This window comes from Botryllus schlosseri, chromosome 4, assembly GCF_051294905.1.
Source record: "Botryllus schlosseri isolate E-star chromosome 4, Bs_hap1, whole genome shotgun sequence".
NCBI lineage: Eukaryota > Metazoa > Chordata > Ascidiacea > Stolidobranchia > Styelidae > Botryllus > Botryllus schlosseri.
In genome coordinates, this window is record NC_137239.1 from 11,696,834 (window position 1) to 11,721,635 (window position 24,802).

Genomic DNA, 24,802 nt, shown 5'->3' on the forward strand with positions numbered 1-24,802 from the left:
ATCTTAAACTACTCATCTTGGCGACAGCACTGCCTCCCCTGACCGCCTGTCAACGTCACTCAGTAGGCCTACTATATGTTGGTGTAGGGGAAAAGTACTTGATAAGTCCCTACCAATGTTTTTCTAACTTCACTCAGAAAATAGCCGCCATGACTTCAAATGAACTTGAGTCAATTATCAATTCCGCTCACACCAGATGCACAAATCGAACAACGGCGTGTCGCCACGGATCTTTATTGGCGCAGTGAGAGCATCTGACGTCAGCAGTGGCGGCTCGTCCTATAGGGAAACTGGGGCATTGCCCCACCTAAAATTCTGTTCAATAACAATTCTTTACCATTTATAGACGCACAACAATCTATATATACCGAAATCACAGCGAAAATCGTATTCTTCTTGTCCTTTCGCTTGTAAATGCCCATATATAGCGAAGTCTCTGCGAAAATCGAATCCTCTTCAGTGTTTTCGCTTTGCGAATGCCTAGCCGGGGCTTGCCCCGGTTGCGCTCATAACAAGCTTTGACTGTCTATTCTCTCAAAGCCGCGCACAATAAAGAAACGGTGATTTACTCTCTCCTATTCATAAAATTACCCAGCAACCGGGGCTCAATAGGTCTGTGCCCCTAAGGTGTGATGTAACAATCGTATCTATATCTGAACTCGGTTACCGTCATATGCGTTTAGTCGACCTTTGCTGGTATAGGTCGATTTTGATGGTGTTTCACACCATGAAAACTCTTGAAACTTGGTATGTCATGTCGTGATGGTGGTATTTAACATTGCCCCAAGTTTCAGGGTTTCTACTTAAAGTTTAGGGTAGTAAATCCGTTTCCGAAGTTGAGTGTGTGCTGATCCGTCATGTATCGCAAACAGATTTTACTCGAAAGCCGGTATTGGTATCCATTGATTTTGACGATGTTCAATACTGAGATCGGTTATGACATTTGGCACGGTAAGTCTTAATGTTAGTATCGAACGCTGTACCAAGTTTTAAGTTTGTCACTGAACTATGTTAGTGGTAATTTCTTTTCCTTAAGTCGAGTGAGAGCTGACTCGATCGTCATTTATCGCTAACAGATTTTACGCAAAGCCGGTATTGGTCTCTATTGATTTTAACGATGCTCCTTACATAGATCTGTCATGAGATTTTGCACGGTGTGTTTTGATTTTAGTATCGAACGCTGTGCCAAGTCTCAAGGTTGACACTCAATGATTAGGGCAGTAATTTCGTTATCAAGGTCGAATATGGTAGAGATGTGCTCAGATCTGACACTTTAGCCTACAACGCATTGCGGATTTCACGCAAAAGCCGGTGTATCTGTGGTAACGTTAACTGTGTTCCATACTGAGATAGGTGACGAGATGATGATATCATTCTCATTTGCATTCAAATATTTACTTTGATATTATATTATCCAATGTCAATTTCACCGTGAAATTGTGGCCTTCAAGGCATTTGCTTACAACCCCCTGTCAAGCGCGATAGCTATTTCGTTTTCGATGTCGGCTAACAGCTGATCACTTGATCAGCCTATTCCTCAGTAAATTTTACGCAAAATTCGGTCTGTTTGCATTATTTTGACAGTGTACCATACCGAAAAGGGCCATGAGGCTACTTCTCGATGATGTCATGTAACAGTGTACGGCTTTCACCCACGTATATATTCGGTAATATATTTTCCAAAGGCGATTTCGCAGCAGACCTATAAACAGTAATAAAACCATATGTGTCGTGTTACAGTCTCCAGTTTCAAGGCCAAAATCTCCTATGCTGTACCGAGACCGAGTTTCCGAGACTGCTATTCTTGGTTCTTCAGAATGATGTTTTGGATTCAATATGACAGGCCCAATGTATGAGATAACAATTGGGTATGTGTCCGAACTCGTTGACCTTTCCAATTAGGCTTACGCAATCTCTCGAGTTATAGTCATTTCCATTTCTGCAGATAATTAGTCAGGTCTAGTGCGAACATGAACCGCGTTGAATCTTTGTTCCGTACGCCGTTTACGCAGTTACCACACTTCAAGTCACAGCTCACCGGCAGACCTCTCGTGGCACATACGTTAAAATCACTGTTGTCGGGAAATTCATGTTACCGTAACATCATTAAGTTACTTGTTTACGTTGGAAAACGTCATTGTGACGTCATCTTGATAAAAAGTCGCTTGCAGCCCTTGCCCCACCATCCGATATTGTCACGAGCCGCCACTGGACGTCAGAATGCCCGATCCCATAATTTAGAGAGCGACGTCGCCTTGGTTACGCCACTGATAACGTTATAGTCCTACTTTCAGATTAAAATAGACTTATTGATAGCATGGATCTGGTTGCGAAAATTTCAATACGATGATTCAAATTCTGGATATGGATATATAACTATCTTCCCGAAATTGAGTGCAACTTTCGAGTGAATATTCATTTATCACCAAAGCAGATCAGTTGGGCTCCCGTGATTTAATCTCTAAAATGTTTTCATTGAGATACCAGGCGCTGGTCTGTATAAGGATATAATATGCGTTTACAGTTAAAAGTTCATTCCGATGTGACGTAATATTATGATAGCGGCTAACCTGCTGTCTGTATCTGCTGTTGATACTCGTTATCAATTCAGATTGCCCCAAGGTGAGATGCTAGACGCGATATATGACAGATCAAACAATCACAGCGGCAGCGTCTATATATCCCCCTATTCATCGAAAACATCGGCATTATCCACCCTTGAAGTGGTTCTGTACCCGCGATGGTAATTTTTAAGGAAGATACGTTGGAAAATTTAAAGTTTGGTCTTATGCGACCGTAACACTGTTTGGTAGTTTGTGACTTTTACGTGAGGGAACCGTGAAGTTATGCGTTTAAAGCTGAAAGCATATTTTACTGCTTTATGGTGCGCTTGTTGCGTTATTGTGACATATATGTATGGAACGCTTATGAAAAAGGTATGGTGAGATAAGGTATAATAATTTTAACGCAGATATATCCAAATTGAAGTTTCATCGATCGATTTCTTCATTTTAATATGGGTATAGGCATACTCCCTCTCTAAACATAAAAATATGATAACTAAATATAGCCTATACATAATTTACATTAATTATTACATGTTTATTCGAAATTATGAGAGCAGTATATATTTCTATTATCTCAAGGCTGTTAGCATATGCTTTAGCACAAGAGAGGCCAACCTTTTCAGCCAAAGGGTCACATGAGATTTACGAATCATGCGCGGGCCACTTGAGAGCGAGCCGGATTAGATAATAGTAAAAATAGGACATATATTACTGCGCATCAAATTCGATGACAAACATGTCATAAAAACTCTGTGTACAGTACATGGCCTAGCCGCGTTAAGCGCGAAGTTTTTTCGAAGTTAATGAATGAATTCGGTCAGTCATAATGTTAGTTGCATGTTTTGTGGAACGCCCCTGTATACCGCTGTGCTCATTTGGCCAGGACATGATTAATCGGCGCTTGTACATATCAATATCGAAGATTTCAGTGAACATGTGTCTATCATTTTGCGCAAAGGTCTCATCAACGACTATTTTTTGCGAGTGCAGGCGCGAAGTCGCATGCTGGGCGACACGTTCTCCCATAGTTGCAAATATTGTTAAGCTCAATTCCGTACATTGGGCGTATTTTTAATTTTAATGAGAGGGCGCCAATACTACAGGCTAAAAGCTAGATGTCTTGGTTTTTATAGGGGTACCCATCTCCTTAATAAAATATTGAAATATTGCGCATTATTCATAGAAATAAGCCTTTCGGTGTCGGCCATCACCGCGCCACGACATACCAATACATATGAAGCATCGTGCGACTCCGCGAAATGTTTTGCCAAAAAGATCGTCAATGAGAAAACCTCTGCTCAAAAGGATCGAAACCTTCGGTAGGCCTATACATATGACGAATTTTCCATTTATATGCGCCTAAATGGCTGTCTCCAAATATTGCTGTCGCCAAAAATTCATACTAGTATATGCAATTTCCAATATCATTGTCCGTCGACCGAATGCCATCATTATTCCGGAAAAATATACGGGCGAGGCGCTACTAGATAACTGTAACGCACATGACAACATAAAAACTGGCGTTCACTAGCAGTGCTTTAAAGTATAGATGGTGTGAGCGTGAGGTTCACGTTCGCGTTCTGTGTGTGAACCTTAGAAATTGAGAGGTTCACGTTCTCAAGGGAACCTTGGTATTAGGTTCTCCACCGTGAACCTTTTTCAAGTATTACAATTTTCCACGTCTTTATAACATCTTTGGTTGAAATATATTGCATTTCAAATGCGGGTCACTTTATACCTGGCGCTCGCAGCATAAAAAATCAACACTAAACTAGCATGCCGCTTGACAATCTCAAAAATTTAACTTGCTTTATTACAAAAGTTTGTTCGAAAAACCCAGCTTTCCGTTTGTGAATATTTAGTGACTTGACCCGCGATCACGCAACATCAAGAGTGTAGCCTAATACGCTGCATGAAAGTATAGTCAGCGGATGATGCAATTGCAACCAAACGATGAAATTGATATCGTCGTCTGATGTAAAATATCTGCCAGGCGTACGGGGTCCATTTTGATTTGATAAGTTTATTGTATCATAGAAACCAAATCGGTGCGATTGAGGTCTAACAGTCCAACTTGTTAATGTGGTAATTCGATAGCAAGCACAGAAACCACTTTTACATTCAATATCAACTTGGAAATATTCAGACGCCGAATATACATTGCCCGGTCTGGCCTAGACCGCTAAGGCGCAAGCTTATTTTCACTTGCAAGTCCTCGTCGAAATTGTTGGCAAAGCGATGGAAGATATTGATTTTATGGGATCATTATATCAGTTGATCGCCCCAGTTGGCAACATTTGGCGACGTTTAAAAAGTCAGTATGTACTTCAGCTTGTGGCATAATGTGGCCCGAGTCGTCGCTAGGTATCGTGTACAATAATATATATCACTTAACTGAATTGTAGGGTTGGATTTAGCAATATGACGTCATGAGGTCATAAAACACAGAACCTTTCAAAAATGATCGCGTTCACAGGAACCTGAACCTTTCAGAGATTCACACTAGGGATGGTTTTTGCATTATACCATGATCAGGGCATGGTATGGTATGGCAGTGGCGGCTCGTCCTATAGGGCAACAGGGGCATTGCCCCACCTAAAATTCTGTTCAATAACAATTATTTACCATTTATAGACGCACAGCAATCAATATATACCGAAATCACAGCGAAACCCGCATTATTCTTGTGCTTTCGCTTGTAAATGCCTATACCTAGCGAAGTCTTTGCGAAAATCGAATTCTCTTCTGTGTTTTCGCTTTGTGAATGCCTAGCCGGGGCTTGCCCCGGTAGCGCTCATAACAAGCTTTCACTGTCTGTTCTCTCAAAGCCGCGCACAATAAAGAAACGGTGATTTACTCTCTCCTATTCATAAAATTACCGAGCAAGTGGGGCAACCTACCTGGTTGCCCTTAAGGTGTGATGTAACAATCGTATCTATATCTGAACTCGGTTACCGTAATATGCGTTGAGTCGACCTTTGCTGGCATAGGTCGATTTTGACGATGTTTCGCTCCATGATAATTGAAGAGCCTCTTTGGGGTACAGAACTTTAATATACATTTTAATAATATATTCATATTAAAACCCGAAGACACAAGCGCGGTCGGTGGATTTTAATATAAGTCGATTCCAGTGCAGACAGATGGAAATTAGTGCGGCATCTACCTAATATCGAAAATCTTTCATCGCGATAGTTTTTAGCGCAAGTTGCATTCTCAGCCAAATGCTTGCCGATGGCAGAGTTCATAGCCATGGCCTGATTACGTTCTAGTATTCGGAGATCAGTTACGGCTGCGTCTTCGCGAGAGTCCAATATGCGTGATCTAATAACGCTAGGGACATGTTGTTTGATGCGTTCCTGCAAGCGCTGAGTTGTTCTTCCCACGTACCGACAATCACAGTGGCACTTGAAATCATAGACTATGTTGCTTTGTTGAAAAGCAGGAAGAACATCTTTGCGCGTTGCAGGAAGCAATTGTTTGGTGGTAAACACAACATAAGTTTTTACGTTATCGTAACAGCGATTTACAGCAGAAATCAATTGTTTTTCAAACCGGGAAGAGATGGGGCCCAGCCACGGCAAATGTATATATACATTTTCCTCAGACCGTGTGTTCGTGTTTTGTGATTTGTTGGGATTGAAATTACTGAGTTTTCTGTCCACAGAACTTTTGATGATGTGTTCGGGGTAGCCGTTATCGATTAGAATTTTGCGGATATATTCTAGCTCCGCGTTTAATTTTACATCCGAACAAATCATCAAGGCTCTGTGCACCAATGTGCCAATCAAATTTAGTTTACGGCGATTCGGGCTAAAGGAATTCCAGCGTATGTAATGCCCTGTAAACGTTGGCTTGCGGTAAACCGAAGTGACAAAGCTAACACCCCGTTTTTCCACCAGAACGTCTAAGAATGGTAACGAGTTAGCACGCTCTTTTTCAAATGTGAATTTTAAAGACGAGTGTAGAGAATTCAAGTTAACGAAGAAATCATCGAACTCCGTCTCATTTTGACAGATAACGAAGGTGTCGTCGACATAGCGACGGTACATGAATGGAGGCTTGGTTTCATCTGCGGCGAAAAGTCTGTTTTCATGGAATCCCACAAATATATTGGCTAAAATCGGGCCAAGAGGGCTACCCATAGCTACACCGTCGGTTTGCATGTAGATGGTATCGTTAAAACTAAACTCAACAGAGCAAGTAGCCGTATTAAGAAGTTCAACGAACACTTTACGCGAGAAGGAAGGTGGTGCTAAATCACCACCACCATATAGCGCGTCCGCACAGATATCAATGGTCTCCTTCAGCGGCACATTCGTGAAGAGGCTTACGATATCATAAGAACCGACAAACATATTCGGGTTTGGAAGGTCGGTGGTTTTCATCTCGTGCGCGAATGTAAACGAATCAGCGACGCAATGCGAATCATACATGGAACGCACTGGTTCCAAAACATCGATAAGCCACTTCGCGAGCTTGTGTTGCGCCGATCCAATCATAGAAAGAATTGGTCGAACGGGCACATTGGTTTTATGAGTTTTTGGCAGTCCGTACATACGTGGCCTCTGTGCCCCGACCGGTCTGATGGAGGCATAGACCTCAGGTGATATGGAGCCGTTTTTCTTGAGGCTGAATAGTCGGCGCTGTATCCGTCTTTCAATCTTGGCGATGTTATCGAATTCAGCAGCGGGACCAAGTGTCTTGAATTTTGATTGGTCACCCAAGATTGCTTCCATTTTGAGTATGTAATCCCGTTTGTTTAGGATTACAACCCCAGAGCCCTTATCCGGCTTGCTAATGTGAATGTCTGGATTCTGTCGCAATGCTCTTATTGCACGAAAACATTCCTTCGTCATTAAAAATTTTTCCGAATCAATAGTAGGGATGGTGTGAACCTCTGAAAGGTTCAGGTTCGTGTGAACGTGAACCTTTTTGAAAGGTTCTGTGTGAACACGAACGTGAACCTCATGACGTCACGTGACGTCATATTGCTAATTTTAACGCCATATTTCAATTAGGTGATTGCCTATATTAATCTACTGTACACGATACCGAGCGACGACTCGGGGCCACATAGTAGCTCAGTAGTTAAGTATACATATTGACGTTTTAAACGTCGCCAAATGTATCAACTGAGGCAATCAAATGATATAATAATCCCATAAAATCAGTATCTTGCGTCGCTTTGCCATAAATTTCGACCTGATCGGACAATGTATTCGGCGTCTGAGTATTGCCACAAGGATATTGAGCAGAGTGTAAAATGGCTTTCTATTCTTGCTACCGATATTACCCCATTAACAAGTTATACAGCAGCATAGCCAGTGGTGGCCTTACGAACGGGGGGGGGGAGGGGGGCTATAAGTATCTAACCGTAACTTCTGGGGGGCTCCGCCCCCCAGACCCCCCTTTTCCCGCGGTAAGGTTTAGCTGCTGGATTCGGCTATGTCTATTATTGTATGTGTCTAAGGATAGACTACATCAAGACTAAGTAATTCTACAGCATGCAGAGACGTGATGATCATCGGGATACGGGACTTTTCTAACAAATGCAGAGATTAGATGATGATTGACACATCCGTACGGAATCATATTCTTGTTTGGTAATGGTAATATTTTTTGAGATTGTCAAGGGCATGCTCGTTTAGTGTTGAATGTTTATGCTGCCAGGTCCATGCATAGAGTGGCCCGCAGTTGAAAGTCAATAAATTTGAACCAAAGATGTTATAATGAAGTGAAAATTGCAATATATGAAAAAGGTTCACAGTGCAGAACCTACCAAGGTTCTGTTGTGAACGCGAACCTCAAATTTTCCGAGGTTCACACACAGAACGCGAACGTGAACCTCACGTTCACACCATCCCTAATCAATAGGATATCCACAATAGGCATGTGCCAAATCACTCAATCTTGCTTTGAGGGCAGGCAAATTATCAGCGGAGCTCGCCTTGCCATGATAATTCTTGTAACTTGGTATGTTATATCGTGAAGGTCGTATTTAACACTGCTCCAAGTTTCAGGGTTGCTACTTAAAGTGTACGGTAGTAATGTCGTTTCCAAAGTTGACTGTGTGCTGGCTGATCAGTCATGTATCGCAAACAGATTTTACTCCAAAGCGGGTATTGGTCTCCATTGATTTTGACGATGTTCCATACAGAGATCGGTCATGACATTTGGCATAGTTGGTCTTAGTGTTAGTATCGATCGCCGTACCAAGTTTAAAGTTTATCACTGAACTATGTGGGTGGTAATTTCGTTTCCTAAGTCGAGTGAGAGCTGACTCGCCATTTATCACCAACAGATTTTACGCAATACCGGTATTGGTCTCTATCGATTTTAACGATGCTCCATACCTATATCCGTCTTGAGCTTTTAAACGGTATATCTTGATTTCAGTATCGAACGCTGTGCCAAGTCCCGAGATTGACACTCAAATGATTAAGGCAGTAATTTCATTATCGAGGTCGAGTATGGTAGGCCTAACGCTGACTACCGCATTGCGGATTTCACGCAAAAGCCAGCGTTGGTCTGTGCTAATTTTAACTGTGTTTCATACTAAGATAGGTGATGAGATGATGATCTCATGAAACAGTTTACTAAGATTCTCGGTTTGCATTCAAATATTTACTTTATTTTATATTCTCCAATGTCAATTTCACCGTGAAATTGTGGCCTTTAAGCCATTTGCTGACAACCCGATGTCAAGCGCGTTAGCTAATAGTTCGTTTTCGATGACGGCTAACAACTGATCAATTGATCAGCCTATTCCTCAATATATTTTACGCAAAATTCAGTGTTTTTAGGCAAGACTCGGCCCTTATCAGCCTGGAAATTGTACATTGATCTAATCGTACACGGGAGGAAAGCGCACTCTTACCTTTTCCCAACGTATTGCGATAAAAAATGAAAGGCTGACGTATAAGCGAGGATAAGGACGCCTTGTTATACACTTTTACACTGCTGGTGCCATAGGGACAGTGTCTCTAGTTCGACCGTAATTGGGTATCGTGATCTGAAGCATGTGTTCTACTGCAAACGGTGTCTCGATATTACCCGATAGTCGACATTGCTCGGCTCGAGTTGACTTGTTTATATTCTAATACATCTTTTTCCGAAGTTAACCACTAGTGAACTTTCTTATAGTTGAAAACTCGCTTTCCATCAACTTTGCTGCAGTACTTAGGCTCGATGCGTTAGATGTGCTCCCGATTCTCAACGCTCTCATTCTGGGTATTCCATATTTCAATGAACTCGTCATTGAACAATGAACAATGAACATTTTGCAACTATGAAATCACGCCGCGCGCAATAGGCCTGCTGATACAAACGTTAAAATATGCAGGTATGAACAACTGTACTTGATATTTTCTTTCCAATAATTTGAAATACGTAAGTCTTGTTTACCATGCTTAATGTATATACCCCATACAAACTGAGTGTGACCACCACGAAGTCACATTGTCACGTCGGAATACACTATTGTGACATCATTTAGACAATTAAAATCGCGTACACCCCTTGCCCCACCACCCGATATTATCACGAGCCGCCACTGTGGTATGGTATGGTATGGTATGGTATGGAAGTATGGTATGGTATGGATCGATATTTTGGTATGGAATGGAAGATTTTAATCTATGGTATGGAACGACATTTCCATACTTCCATACTTAGGTGTTCTATACATTTTATCGAGATCTGTGCAAGCTTCATGAAGCGTACGTTGATCGCTGTTCACGGAAGACGGTCGCTTTCGTTATGTGTGAACGTGAACTATTGAATGCTGTGTAGGAACAAATACACGCTTGTGCAACAGTTTTAGGAGCACTTGGAATGACATGATTTTGTGATGTTATAATGACAACAGTAATGTTGATCCGGTATTCTATTGAGTCAAACACGACGTCTCCGAGTGAAGTGTATCATGTGACGGAATAATTGTTAATGTGGGCTACTCCAACTACCTATTCCTTGAGTGACGACAGCTTATACAAGCAATCATGAATCATGATGCAACGTACTAATTGCTCAATGTGATTGATAATTACATTTCTTCTGAAATATTGTCCGCACATTTATACTATTTACATAGCGAGATATCTTATTGGTCACATTTCAAACGATCTCACATTAGGATTATAGAGATCAGGGAGTGGAGTAGTTATAGTTTGAAATTCTCGCCATGCTAACCTCATCCAAATACTGTACTAATAATCACGCAGATCGCTGCAATATTGATCGCCTGTAGCTGGGATATTTTATGGTGGCATATGATGGCATCCATCTGCTTATGCCGCAGTGGGTCTTCCGAGTCGAGGTAAAATTGCCCTGCCAAAATAAACGTGCTAGCGCCGAGAGTCGTTTACAGTCTTTCGCGCCGAAGGTCATGGATTTAACCGACCAGGTTCACTAGAAAATAAATATTCTCTTCGACAATATCGAGAGAACAAGAGTTTCGGAGTCGAACCAAGCACCTTGTCGTGCTACCTTGCTGATTGCTCACTACCAACAGTCGTAGGTTACTCTGGCTTTACTATGAATTGGGAATGGTGAGAACGTGAGATTCACGTTCGCGTTCTGTGTGTGAACCTCGGAAATTTAGAGGGTCACGTTCACATACGAACCTTCGTAGATTCTTGGCTATGAACCTTTTACATATATTACAAATTTTCACATCATAACATCATTGGCTGAAATTCTTTGCTTTTCAACTTCGGGCCACTATGCATGACGCTGGCAATATAAAAAAAAATTAACACTAATCGAGCATGCACCTTGCCAATCTCAAATATTTTACTTGCTTTGATACAATAGTTTGCTCGAAATATCCATGAGCTTTCCGTTTGTGAATATTTAGTGACTCTCTACTTTGAGCATGGCCCGAAGTCACACAACATTAAGATGGAAATACGCTACATGTAGGTAGTCAGCGAATCATCCTTGTCATTCCACCAATCAATGAAGTTGACATAAAGAATACATCGCTGTCTACCGTAAAAAATCTGACAAGCGTATTGGATCGATCATTACTTTATATGTTTATCGTATCATAAAAACCAAATTCGTGCGATCGGGGTGGTGGCTATACTGTATAACGTGTTAATGGAGTATATTGGAAGCAAGTATACAATCCCGTTTTACGCTTAGCTCAATATCAATATATCAATAGTCAGACGTGTCAGACATTGTCAGATCTGGCACAGATCGAATTCCCTCGCAAGACCTCGTCGAAATTGTTGGCAAAGCGACGGAGGATAGAATATTGCTTTTATGGGATTTATATCAGTTGATTGCTCCAGATAATACATTTGCTTACTTTTAAAAAGTAAGCATGCACTTCAGCATTGTGGCATCATGTGGCCTCAGTCGTCGCTGTACATTAATATATCACTTCACTGAAATATGTATAGTAGGAATTTGCAATTTGACGTCACGTAACGTAAAAGGTACACGATCGCGTTCACACAGAGCTTTTCAAAATGGTTCGCGTTCACGCGAACCTGGACCTATCAGAGGCTCATACGATCCCTACCAGAGTTGGATCAATTGTAATTTGTAATGTAATTGAATGTAATTAATTACATATTTCAATGTAATTGTAATGTAATTGTAATTGAAGCATTTTTATTTTGTGTAATTGTAATTGTAATTGTAATTTGACAAAAATTTTGCTCAATTACAATTTCAATTACATTAAATTGCTATTGAGACCTGACAAGCACAACATAAAAAAATTGACTTATAATGCATTCTCTTTAAATGTCGACAAGGAATTTCGTGGGTCCTTTCGAGGAAGCCCTTGACTGCGCCCTTGCGGGCGAAGTTTTTTATTTTTACCGCTATGCTGGCCTCGGCTGCCATTGTATACAATTATTAGATTACTAACCAACGGATGGATTCGCAACACGTGACTCACGATTGAATACGCCGAGAAGCGAACTGCTGAGCCGGCTAAAAGCAGCAGAATTGATAGTCCCATAGCTAACGATCCAAGCGTTGAAATTTGATATGTATGGTCCTAATCGAAAGCTAGTGTCGCACTGATTCCGCAATAAAAGTATATTTCCAGGCAATGGTACCATCCCAAAATAGTCGTGAAAGTCTGGGAATCGGCATTGTTCTGAACAATCGCTGGGAGTAATTGGTCATTGTTGTGGTCATGCTGCTGCGACGCTCTCACTTTTCAGAACAGTCGGCCTTAAACGGCTATTTTGGAGCAGTTACATTGCCCTGACGAGATTTTAATTTGTATTTTCGGAATTAGTGCATCAATAGCTTACGATAAAGACCAGATGCATCAAATTTGGACGCTTGAATCGCCAGCTCTATGACTACAAAGTTTGCTGCTTTTAGCCAGCTCTGCAGTACGTTTGTCGGTGCATTCATCCGTGACTCACATCTTGCGCATCTATCCGTGGGTTGGCAATCTACAATACGATTTCAGATCACGATGCTGCATCGTTACTTCGTCTGGCTAACTAACCAGACCACCGGATATTATATAACGTCTTATCTGACAAAGCACGGTTTTGTTTCCACCACTCATCCTAATTCCTACGTCCCTCGATAAAAATAATATTATTTCTTTAATTATATACTATATACGCAAATCCAACCCGTGCATGATTATGATACTTTTTTCAACGACATACTGCATACTGGAATAGTTCGAAAACGTTTTTCTTTTATTAATTACCGGGTATTTGCGTATCATGAATGAAACATGAATACTTGAATTGTTGTTAATTACGACGCTACGGTTGTCAAGGAGCACGGTTGAATTTATGATTATTCAATTACATGTTCCACAGCAGCAATTGTAATTGTAATTGTAATGTAATTGAAGCGTGCAAGGAGTAATTGTAATTGTAATTGTAATTTGATATTTTTAGCATGGAGTAATTGTAATTGTAATGTAATTGAAACATGCATGAAAGTAATTGTAATTGTAATTGTAATTGAACTGAAATAATGTAATTGATCCAACTCTGATCCCTACTATGAATACAATGCGCACGAAAACACCTGACTACAGCTATACCTGGCCATCCACAAAATCAGGGTCGATCGTCAGCCCAATTGCCCGAAACGGTAGTCCTGGGCGCCACAAAGCGATAAACCAAATTCTAGCTAAGGGGCATCACCCCCAGACCCCACAGTTGGTTGGTTGTTTTCGCCAGGACTTGCGGACACATTCAATCTACTGAGTATATGCAGATACTTTTCTATAGGCAATTCATGATTGAATCGGTCAATTAAATTGTTAATTGCATATATATTGCTGTAAATTTGTATACTATCAGAAATATCAGATTTTCCGGTAAAGTTGATTGAGGTGTCGTGTTGGAAAATTTAGGACTCGTAATAGATAATAATTAAACATATTCGGGTGGGCCTGTTGGAATAATTACTTCATTGCATGTCAATATTTCGTCACCTACTGTCTGTTATATTGTAACTATATATTGAAATCACCCAAGCGTACTAAACTAAAGGACGCACACAATTCCAAATTGGTATTTCTTCACCTGCAAATAATTTTACTCTGGGCTTTGTCATTTGCGCTGTGGGGCACATATTGTCAGGACAGTAATATTAGGTTCCAGCCATTATGGAGCATATGGACAATTATGCATATTATATATATATCGAAGTTATCGGTCAATAAAGGGCAGTCGTTTTCGGTCAACGTTATCCCACCGATGAGTTTATCGCACACTTTCCGGATTCCTATGTTAGCCTAAACTTCATTATGTGATGGTGCGTCCCTTCAGAAAAGGAATGATTCGAAAACGAATGATCGCGCAAACTGCGCGTATTAGTGAGTCAGCTCGTATTAGTCCCTGCCGCTCCTATTTCCTCAAATGACACGGGTTAAACTTCAAGTCAAACCAAACATGCTCCTAGACCTAATATGTTACTTCACGACGTTCTGCATGAGTTTAAGATTTGATATATGATATTGATTTTATTTTACCAATGGACAAGCCTTCAAGATATTGCATCTTGAAATTTTATATTAAAATTGCAAAATACCTCGCGGACCGGCTGGAAAGTCGTCGCGGACCGGCGGTTGAGAACCACTGCTCTAAATGTCACTCTCCACCAACATATAATTGCAAAAAAAACGGTTGCATGCTTTACATTTTGACTTCATTTCAATTTTAAAAGTTCACTGGTCCGCCAGACATTTTTTGAAATTTTACCGGTCCGCGAGGTTAAAAAGGTTGAGAACCACTGCTTTAAACGACTCTCAGCGGTAGCACGTTTATCTGGACAAGGCAATTTTATCTCGACTCGGCAGACTCACTACCATAAAATCACATGGATACCATCATGAATATAATTAAATACGATCAAAACCCTCTAAATGTCACTCTCCAACAACATATAATTGCAAAAAAACGGTTGCGTGCTTTACATTTTGACTTCATTTCAATTTTAAAAGTTCACCGGTCCGCCAGACATTTTTTGAAATTTTACCGGTCCGCGAGGTGAAAAAGGTTGAGAACCACTGATTTAGAGGGTTTTGATCGTATTTAATTATATTCATGATGGTATCCATGTGATTTTATGGTAGTGAGTCGAGATAAAATTGCCTTGTCCAGATAAACGTGCTACCGCCGAGAGTCGTTTAAAGTCTTTCGCTCCGAAGGCCGTCGGTTTAACCGACCACGCCAACTCTAATAATATTCTTCTCTTTGACAATATCGAGAGATGAAGCGTATCGGAGTCGAACCAAGCACCTTGTCGCGCTACATTGCTCATTACCCACTGCCACCAGGCGCAGGCTACTTTGGCAACTACCTATACGAATACAATGCGTGCTGCAAGAAAACACATTACAGCAGCTATACCGACCATCCGCAAATCCGAGCCGATAAAGCACTTCGCAAGCCCATCCCCAAAGACGCTGGTATTGGGATCCCCACAGGGCGATAAGTCAAATTTCTGGGGGCTTCACTCCCAGACCCTACCGTTGGGTGGATGTTTTCACCTGTACTTGTGAGCACATCCATTCTACTCAGCGTGAGCAGAGAGTTTACGTATAGCTTAATCGCGCCAATAGCGAAAATTTTCGATCATTCACGAGTGAAGCAGTTTTCTCGTGGCCAAATTTTTGGCCCACCTATGGGAGTCCCATGTTAACCAGGCTTCATTGTGTGTTGGTGCACCGTGGCGTGGTAATGGCTGATGCCAAAATACCTATAAATCATTACGTATTTCGCAGAAAAGGGCACCTAATAAGCAAGACATTTAGGGATACTAATCGTGCAAAGCGCGAAAATAAATTGAAAAATGTTAGAAAAAGTTTCAAATAAATACGCTATGATTTATGTTCATTTGCGAAATAATTTTGAGCCCTGTTCAAGCTCGGCCCCTCTCCAATTGGGCGGTTTGTGGTGCCCCAGTTACGGTCCTGTACAAAATGAATGAATCGAAAACCAATGATCAAACTGCGCTGTTTAGAGATGAGTCGGCTCGTATCTGTTCTGTATACTTGTCGCTCGCATGTCGTCAAATGACACGTCTTCAACTTTAAGTCAAATCGAATATGTTTCCAGCCCTAATGTTACCTCAGAAAGTTATGAATCAGTTTAAAATTTGATGGTTTATTTATTTTATCAATGAACAAGCCTTCAACATTGCATCTTGAAATTAAAGTATAAAATTCTAATATGCCGGCGGACCGGCAGGAATGTCGTCGCGGAACGACGGTTGAGAACCACTGATATAGGTGCTACAAAAGGTTCTATACTTATGATATTGAAGTATTTGAAAGTATGGAATATGTATCAAGTATGGTGTGGAACAATGTTGGTATGGTATGGAACAATGTTGGTATGGTATGGAAAATTGCAAGTATGGTATGGAGAGAGTAAGGCAAGTATGGAGTATGGAAAATTGTCGTTCCATACCATACCATGCCCTGACCATGATGCCGTGACAGAGTAAATACATCGTCTGGTTTTGTGAAAGTGTATAATTGATGTAAATACAACTAAACGCTGCTTCCCACTTCACAAAATTAAAAATATTTGTAGTGTAGCTTAGCTGCTTGGGTCGAAAAAATGATTAAGGAAGACTGCTTGTCCTAATCTTTGAATACTTGAGTAAGTGCACGTAGACTAGACATATGTTACTTCACTTCACTACTTCCTGAATTTCGTTTCGGACCAATGTTTATTAGTAGTGAGCGTGTGTGTGCTTATATAGTATGTAATGAGAAAATTAGTAAGTTACATATCTGTATAGTTGCTGACCAGAGGTGGTCAGTAACGAAGTACTTCTACTTTTTGAAGTACTTGAAGTCGATTTTTTCTACCCACACTACTTTTTAAGTAGTTATAATTTTAGACTACTTCTACTTCTACTTGACAGTTTTCAGTTTTGTAGGCACAAATAAGCGTAAAATACCTACTTACTTACTTGTGAACCACCACTTCTACTTAAGTAGAAATACCGGCGTTACTTCTACTTCTACTTGAGTAGCGACGGTGACTACTTTGACCACCTCTGTTGCTGACTCATACAAAAGAGCTACACTTCGATTGTTTTATCTACATTTTAAATATACAGGATTGAATATAGCCTAGGCCAGTGGTTCTCAATGTGGGCGATATCGCCCCCAGGGAGCGATTTGGCGGCCTAGGGGGGCGACGGGGGGCGAAAATAGCGAAGGGGGCGATAGAGGGGCGATGACGCGTTAAAACGGCTATATAGGAGTCAAGTCGGAGAAATGACCTTTTTTTTAGTCAACCCACGGAAATTTAGCTGCAAAAGTGTAAAATTCGACATCAAGCAGAAAAGTTGACCTTTGTTTTTTTTAGTCAACCCGCCGATGATTACAGATTGTATACCGATTTTTCGGTTCACAAAATCTGGGGGGCGATGATCGGCGTTGAGCTTGAAAAGGGGGCGATGAGTCGAAAAAGGTTGGGAACCACTGGCCTATGCCATGTTCGAATGATTCATACATATTATCATATTAGTGAGTCCATGTTATAAAAACTTATAAAATATGAAAAATGAAGGATATTTACCAATGCATATTTTCATGTTAATTGTAGGCCTATAGTGAATAATTCGAGATGTGCTACAATGAAACAACTTTGTATGTCGTCGTTAATCATATATTCGCATATTTTAATGGTTATATGATAGTCATTTAAACGTAACTGTGGCATATAATTTTCGAAGTTAATTGGTAATACTGTTGGAGTCGGAGTCGGAGTTATCATAAGAAAGTAGTCGGAGTCGGAGTCGGTATATTGAAAATGTCTGGAGTCGGAGTTGGAGTTGGAGTAGGTAGTAAAATGTACCGACTCCACAGCCCTGGTTGAAATGCAATAACTTTCATAGTTTGGATTTGAATAAAATAGTAGTTACGGTGGGCACAACTATTATAAATAATTAAAAAATTGGTCACCGTAAATACTATTTTATTCAAATCCAAAAATTTTCGACGGCTATAACTCCGCTTCCACTGGCTGGAATTGAGCCAAATTTGGTGAGCATCGTTTCTATAAACAATCGAACAAATTCATGGGGTGAACAGAAAATTTTGAAATTTTTTTGTTTGTTTTTTTACATAATAAATAAAAAACTTTCTGCTCCTGTAGCAATGCGGCTACTAGTTGGAATTAAACCAAATTTTGTGTGCAGGCTTCAAATACGCAACCTAACAATTTTATCAAGTAGCCAGTAGAATTTGAAAGAAAAAGTCATTTTTGAACAACCCTACTGTACAGTACAGTGAACACTCCAAACGGTTTCATAAGATATTCGATTGGCGTTCTTTCATAACTGCTAATACGGTTGACTCATTTCTGTACATTACACATATTTTTTAAAGACATTTTCTACATACATATATATTTATTTATTGGATTTTCCCACATAATCGAAGCATCAGGCTCCAATAAATCACGCGAGGCGCGGAGAAAAATTTTAAGATAAGTAAAATCTGCCTTAAAAGACTCTGTTATTAGTTGAGTCACGGAATAATTTTCGCCTATGAGCTATGTACATTTTGAAAACTTCTGTTTCACTTTTTGCAAAATCATGGTCTCAACCAGAGTTGGATCAATTACATTATTTCAGTTCAATTACAATTAAAATTACAATTACTTTCATGCATGTTTCAATTACATTACAATTACAATTACTCCATGCTAAAAATATCAAATTACAATTACAATTACAATTACTCCTTGCATGCTTCAATTACATTACAATTACAATTACAATTACCGCTGTTGAACATGTAATTGAATAATCATAAATTCAACCGTGCTCCTTGACAACCGTAGCGTCGTAATTAATAACAATTCAAGTATTCATGTTTCATTCATGATGCGCAAATACCCGTTAATTATTAAAAAGAAAAAACGTTTTCGAACTATTCCAGTATGCAGTATGTCGTTGAAAAAAGTATTATAATATATACACGTGTTGGATTTGCGTATATAGTATATAATTAAAGAAATATTATTATTTTTATCAAGGGACGTAGGACTTAGGATGAGGAGTAAAAACAAAACCGTGCTTTGTCAGATAAGACGTTATATAATATCCAGTGGTCTGGTTAGTTAGCCAGACGAAGTAACGATGCAGCATCGTGATCTGAAATCGTATTGTAGATTGCCAACCCACGGATAGATGCGCAAGATGTGAGTCACGGATGAATGCACCGACAAACGTACTGCAGAGCTGGCTAAAAGCAGCAAACTTTGTAGTCCTAGAGCTGGCGATCCAAGCGTCCAAATTTGATGCATCTGGTCTTTATCGTAAACTATTGATGCACTAATTCCGAAAATACAAATTAAAATCTCGTCAGGGCAATGTAACTGCTCCAAAATAGCCGTTTAAGACCAACTGTTCTGAAAAGTGAGAGCGCCGCAGCAGCATGACCACAACAATGACCAATTACGCCCAGCGATTGTTCAGAACAATGCCGATTCCCAGACTTTCACGACTATTTTGGGATGGTACCATTGCCTGGAAATATACTTTTATTGCGGAATCAGTGCGATTAGGACCATACATATCAAATTTCGACGCTGGGATCGCCAGCAATAGGACTATCAATTCTGCTGCTTTTAGCCGGCTCAGCAGTTCGCTTCTCGGCGTATTCAATCGTGAGTCACGTGTTGCGAATCCATCCGTTGGTTAGTAATCTAATAATTGTATACAATGGCAGCCGAGGCCAGCATAGCGGTAAAAATAAAAAAAAACTTCTCCTGCAAGGGCACAGTCAAGGGCTTCCGCGAATGGATCCATCAAATTCCTTGTCGACATTTAAAGAGAATGCATTATAAGTCAATTGTTTTATGTTGTGCTTGTCAGGTCTCAATAGCAATTTAATGTAATTGAAATTGTAATTATTCAAAATTTTTGTCAAATTAGAATTACAATTACAATTACACAAAATAAAAATGCTTTAATTACAATTACATTACAATTACATTGAAAAATGTAATAATTACATTCAATTACAATTACAAATTACAATTGATCCAACTCTGGTCTCAATATGTCGTTTGCGTGAAATCATTTGGCGTGCCATGAAAAATCATCTAGCGTGCCACAAATGGCACGCGTGCCGAGGTTTGCCGACCCCTGGCCAAAATAGTATAGGCCTGCACTTCATTACTTACCACCTTTGATCTTATATTACCGTGAGAGAATCAATGACATCTACCACATTATTCAACTATACAGACCGATGTGCTTGAAATTTCGAAGGAAAGCGGCCCAGTGCACGAGGAAGTCGGAAATTCGAATCGACTCACCACCATGCCGCTTTATAATGACGAAGTCCTCTTTACATTAAACTACAGCGATTATGCAACGGAATCTTTCACTGGAAGAGCGGAATTTACCGAGGAAAGAATGGAAAAAAGTAAGTAAAATAGATCAGTAGTTGCAGTGCGACTTTCAATACTCTATCACACATCCACTGGTAAAAAGTGGGGAGATATCACAGTGGTATGATCCACAGCTGCAACGCCAATAGTTTGCGGGTTCGAGTCTGGCCGACTCCAAAATTCCTTCCCAAGTGTTGGAGGTTTACCTAGGCTCCTTCTTGCCATCTGATCCACATAAGCGGTATCTTACAAACGCCAGGAAGTGGGCCGTATCAGCAGTCGACAGATATGGAATGAAATTGGCCTATTGTAACTGAATATTGCAGTCGAAAACACAATAAATGCTGCAAACATGATCCACTGGTAACAAAAATTGCACCCCATGGCCAAGTTTAATTATAAATGACACCTATAGGCTCCCTGAATAATTTCGATGAAATTTATTTATTCGAATGTTCAACTTCGTCTCCTCGCGATTCGCTGTCCAATCTGAATTTCCGCGTCACCACTGTAGTTGTTGTAGCCTGCATAAGTTGTGGTCCTGCCACTTTTGTCGCCAACTATTCTGAGAACGCTCTCCCATTCCTGGTTAGCTAGCTATTAGTTGCAACATAATGATTTTCGTTTCTCATATCGAAACCGGTTTACCGCGCCAATAATGCCCATACCTCACGGTATAATAGGCCTACATGGACTTTGATGATATATCATGAATATGGCGAAATTGCTATATCAGTAAAGTGTATAGGAATGTTGCGATTTACCTAAAGAAGGTCCAATAACGAATTACCTTGGCATATATATTGCATAGTTTGCCTGCACCAATGAATTCATCCAGATGAAGTGGAAGCAGAGAATCACCCACAAATACTTGTTTGGAATGCTGCTCAAACGCCTGGATTCAGAATTCCGAGAGATGGAATGTGTGGTGGTGGTTGCCGGCTATCGGACGATCGCGCCATTTTGTATGAAAGTGATGCGGTTGTGTTTAGTATGAAAGAATTCAACGCAGATGACATTCCAAACCGCAATTTAAGGTCAGTGATCTTGGACATGTCTGTAATGTAGTGTAGTTCGAATCGCATCAGTGTAGTAGGCTAACCCATTTCCCTTTCGGATGAAAAACGGATATTGGATGTCATGACGCAATTAGGCGGTAACGTAAGCGTATAGTGCTACTTTAGTATGCTCTGTGAAATTAAATATACAATCCACATGACTACAGTTGAGACATCGTATATTGAAATTACACGTGATGTTAGTTTGTTACTGTACTAATTCACATGTATTAGCGACATTTATAAATTTAGTGAGTCGTATAGTACCAATATAAATGGCGTTCACTTGCCACTATCCATAGCACTGCTCAGCACTCACAGATACTATTTTACTTCGACTACAGAAGAAGTGACCAAGTTTATGTGTGGTGGTCGGAAGAAAGCCCGTGGATGACAAAACACATTTACAACGTCTCAGAAACGTACACTGCCTATGATGAAAACTTTTTCAATTGGACAATGACCTACAAAACAAACTCTGACGTGAATGGCATGATGTTTCCATACAATGCAAAGGAATTTGTTATGGAGCAAATGAAGAGGTAAATTTAATGTTATTCGCACCTATACCGAAAATCAACAAAATTATGGTCATAACTACAAATATTATCCAATATGTCTACACTGGTGGGTTGTAGAGCTGGGCATGGACTAGAGCCAGATTGGATATCGTAAGGTTATCTAGTCTGCGCCCACGAATCAATATAGTTGAAGTGAAACGTTCATAGAAATAAACCCCTTGCTTAGTCCAAGTTGGCATGATTACTTCAAAGAAGGGTTGGGCTTGATCTTTGAGTTTTTACTTTCCTGTTTTCATTGTTTCAATCAATATTCAATACTATCATGTGAGTAGATAATAATAATCGGAGTTTTTCGGACCGGAGCACGGTCATTTCTAAAATCCGGCTTCGGACCAGAGCTGTAAAAACAGGATTGTAGTAGGACCAGTTAATTTTTCGATCCCCCAGCACTAGTATAGGTTGGCGTCTCTTTGGGGTGTTTATTATTGCTTCCCAGTTTCATGGTGTTTTTAATACTATAGTCATTGCGCATCAGCCTATCCGTTCGTTTTGTGATTCCCTTTATCACATCCATATTCACTATCACATTCCCGCAAAAATGGCCGACGTGTCCACCTGTCCACTGTACTAAGGGTGCGCTGGGTCCCACTGGGTGAAAGCGCTTATATTTCTATCCTCTGCTTGATATATGATTGGATTCTTATTATTTAAAATGGAATCATTGGAAATGCTAGCATGAAATATATGTTCAGTAAATCTTATGGAGCCATGGATCTTCGCTGGCGACGATGGCCGTAGTCGAATAGTCCCTTATAGTTTAGCGATGTCGTGAGATATAAAAGTGATGCATCTATTCATTTGAATTGGTTGGCAACGAAATCTTAATTATTCATTCAGCGAATTATAAGTTAAAAATGATACTTTTAGTAATTAGGTTCACATCAGAACAAACGTGTGTGTATTGTATAATATATCCAATGCATATTGCCGAAAATAAGACAATTTTATTGCATTAATCGTGTAAAAATGTTGATTCTGTGATAGTGCAATTGCCTACCAACGCATGCTCTACCTTTACGATATCTCCATGTACCATGTACATGTATATTTTCAGTAGAAGCAAGAACGGAAAGGACATTAAAATCAACAATCGCATGAAGTCAAAGTCAGAACAAGATCTACTAAGAACACAAGCTTTGAAACTAATAAGAAAGAAAACAAGGTCTGCGATTTGGATCGCTTCGAATTGCGGTTACACCGCCGCCGCTGTATTAAGGAGGAAGATCGTCACGGAATTGCAATTCTCTGGTTTAGAAGTAGATATTTTCGGACATTGTGGAGATCCGAATGTCCCAGAAGATCTCGCAGAGTTCCTGAATCTCATTTCGCAGTATAAATTTAACTTAGCGTTCGAGAACTCCTTCCATTGTCGCGATTATATCACTGAAAAGTTTTGGTACAATAGCCTGTACGCTGGAACTATTCCTATAGTATGGGGCCCGACAAAATCTGATATTGAAGCTGTGGCGCCTGCTAAGTCTTTCATATTCTTTGAAGATTACAATTCAACGGAAGAGCTGGTCCGCCATCTTAATAGTTTGGAAACGGAAGATAACGCTTACCTTGAATATTTTTCATGGTGGTGGAAGAGCTCTGAAACATTCCCAATTTATGGAATACATGACGTTACGGATGATTTGAAAGGCAGGAAGGCGCTTTTCGATTTTGAACTCAATGCTTTTTGCGACTTATGCAGATTGCTTAACGAAGGTACTCATAAGAAAGCGAAAAAATTTGTACGATCCTTGGAGAGTTGGTGGTTTCACGGCGAAAGTACAAAATGCTTGGATATTAATCATGGTGCAAAGCTTGTCAAATACGGATCCGGATATCAAGTATTCGAGCTCGACTAATTGTATGCGAGTTACGGCCCATTCGCACCGAAGTGCCTTGGACTATCGCCAAGTGCATATATCAATACGGACAGAAATCATATAATCATCGGCGCCAGTATTTTTGACCTGCAGTAGAAACACAATGGAAAATGCTATGCACAAAAGCCACAATGTGAGGTAGTGGACAGATGTCGAAATGACTAATTACAGTCTCTAAATCTAACTATTCCTTCCTTGTATGGGTCGTTCGTCATTTCTTTCTCCGGGCTTTTGTAAAGACGCCGTATGGAATGCGATGTTGGGGAAGTGGAATCCAGATACATTCCGAGACTTCGCAACGTGCTAGTCTAGTCGATCCACACACTCTCGTGCCGTTGGCTGTTGTCGCCATAAAATGGTCACAGTCGTGCAACTTCCAAAGTTGAGCTCTATGAAACGTGTGAAGTGAATTTACTGATAGTGTTCGCTGTCTATTAGCCGTAAATCGATTTTTTATGTCACTATAGCGAGCGACTGTCATGAGGCGGCCTGAGGCATGCTCATTTATTATTTCATTTATCTCTTGGTATATGCAGTAACTCAATATATGGCCCTAACTAACATGATTTCATCAAACCTATTTTTCTGTCGGATAAATTAATAGCCTCCGATTTGTGCAATGCTTTTCGTCGATAAATTAGAATTTCGAGGCTCCGATTTTTACGACTTGTAGTAGGCAATCTGTTCTTGTGCATTTTTCACGCATCACTTCAACATACAGTATAACTATGTATGGTGGCGCAGTCATCAGTATGAAATTACAAGATTTATTCCAATAAAGAGTTTCATATCCGTTATCAGTTTTTCCAGGATTGAAGTTGATTGTCGTGCGCCAGTTTTACGCTGTAT

General features: G+C 40.2%; 1 protein-coding gene across 3 annotated transcripts; it reads left to right on the forward strand.

Moving 5' to 3' along the window:
• The first annotated feature begins 1,722 nt into the window (after positions 1–1,722).
• On the forward strand, positions 1,723–24,750 carry LOC145438053 (4-galactosyl-N-acetylglucosaminide 3-alpha-L-fucosyltransferase FUT6-like). 3 transcript variants are annotated; one of them, XM_080315427.1, is made up of 5 exons: positions 1,723–2,936; positions 20,295–20,475; positions 21,279–21,477; positions 21,843–22,040; positions 23,134–24,750. In XM_080315427.1, exons 1-5 carry the CDS (start codon positions 2,847–2,849, stop codon positions 23,930–23,932), a joined length of 1,467 nt encoding a protein of 488 aa, XP_080171553.1. In that variant the 5' UTR covers positions 1,723–2,846; the 3' UTR covers positions 23,933–24,750. The 3 variants fall into 3 exon arrangements, with proteins under 3 accessions (XP_080171553.1, XP_080171554.1, XP_080171555.1); XM_080315428.1 differs by having other exon boundaries at positions 23,137–24,750; XM_080315429.1 differs by lacking the exon at positions 1,723–2,936 and adding an exon at positions 17,238–17,325 and having other exon boundaries at positions 17,402–20,475.
• Positions 24,751–24,802: the final 52 nt, after the last annotated feature.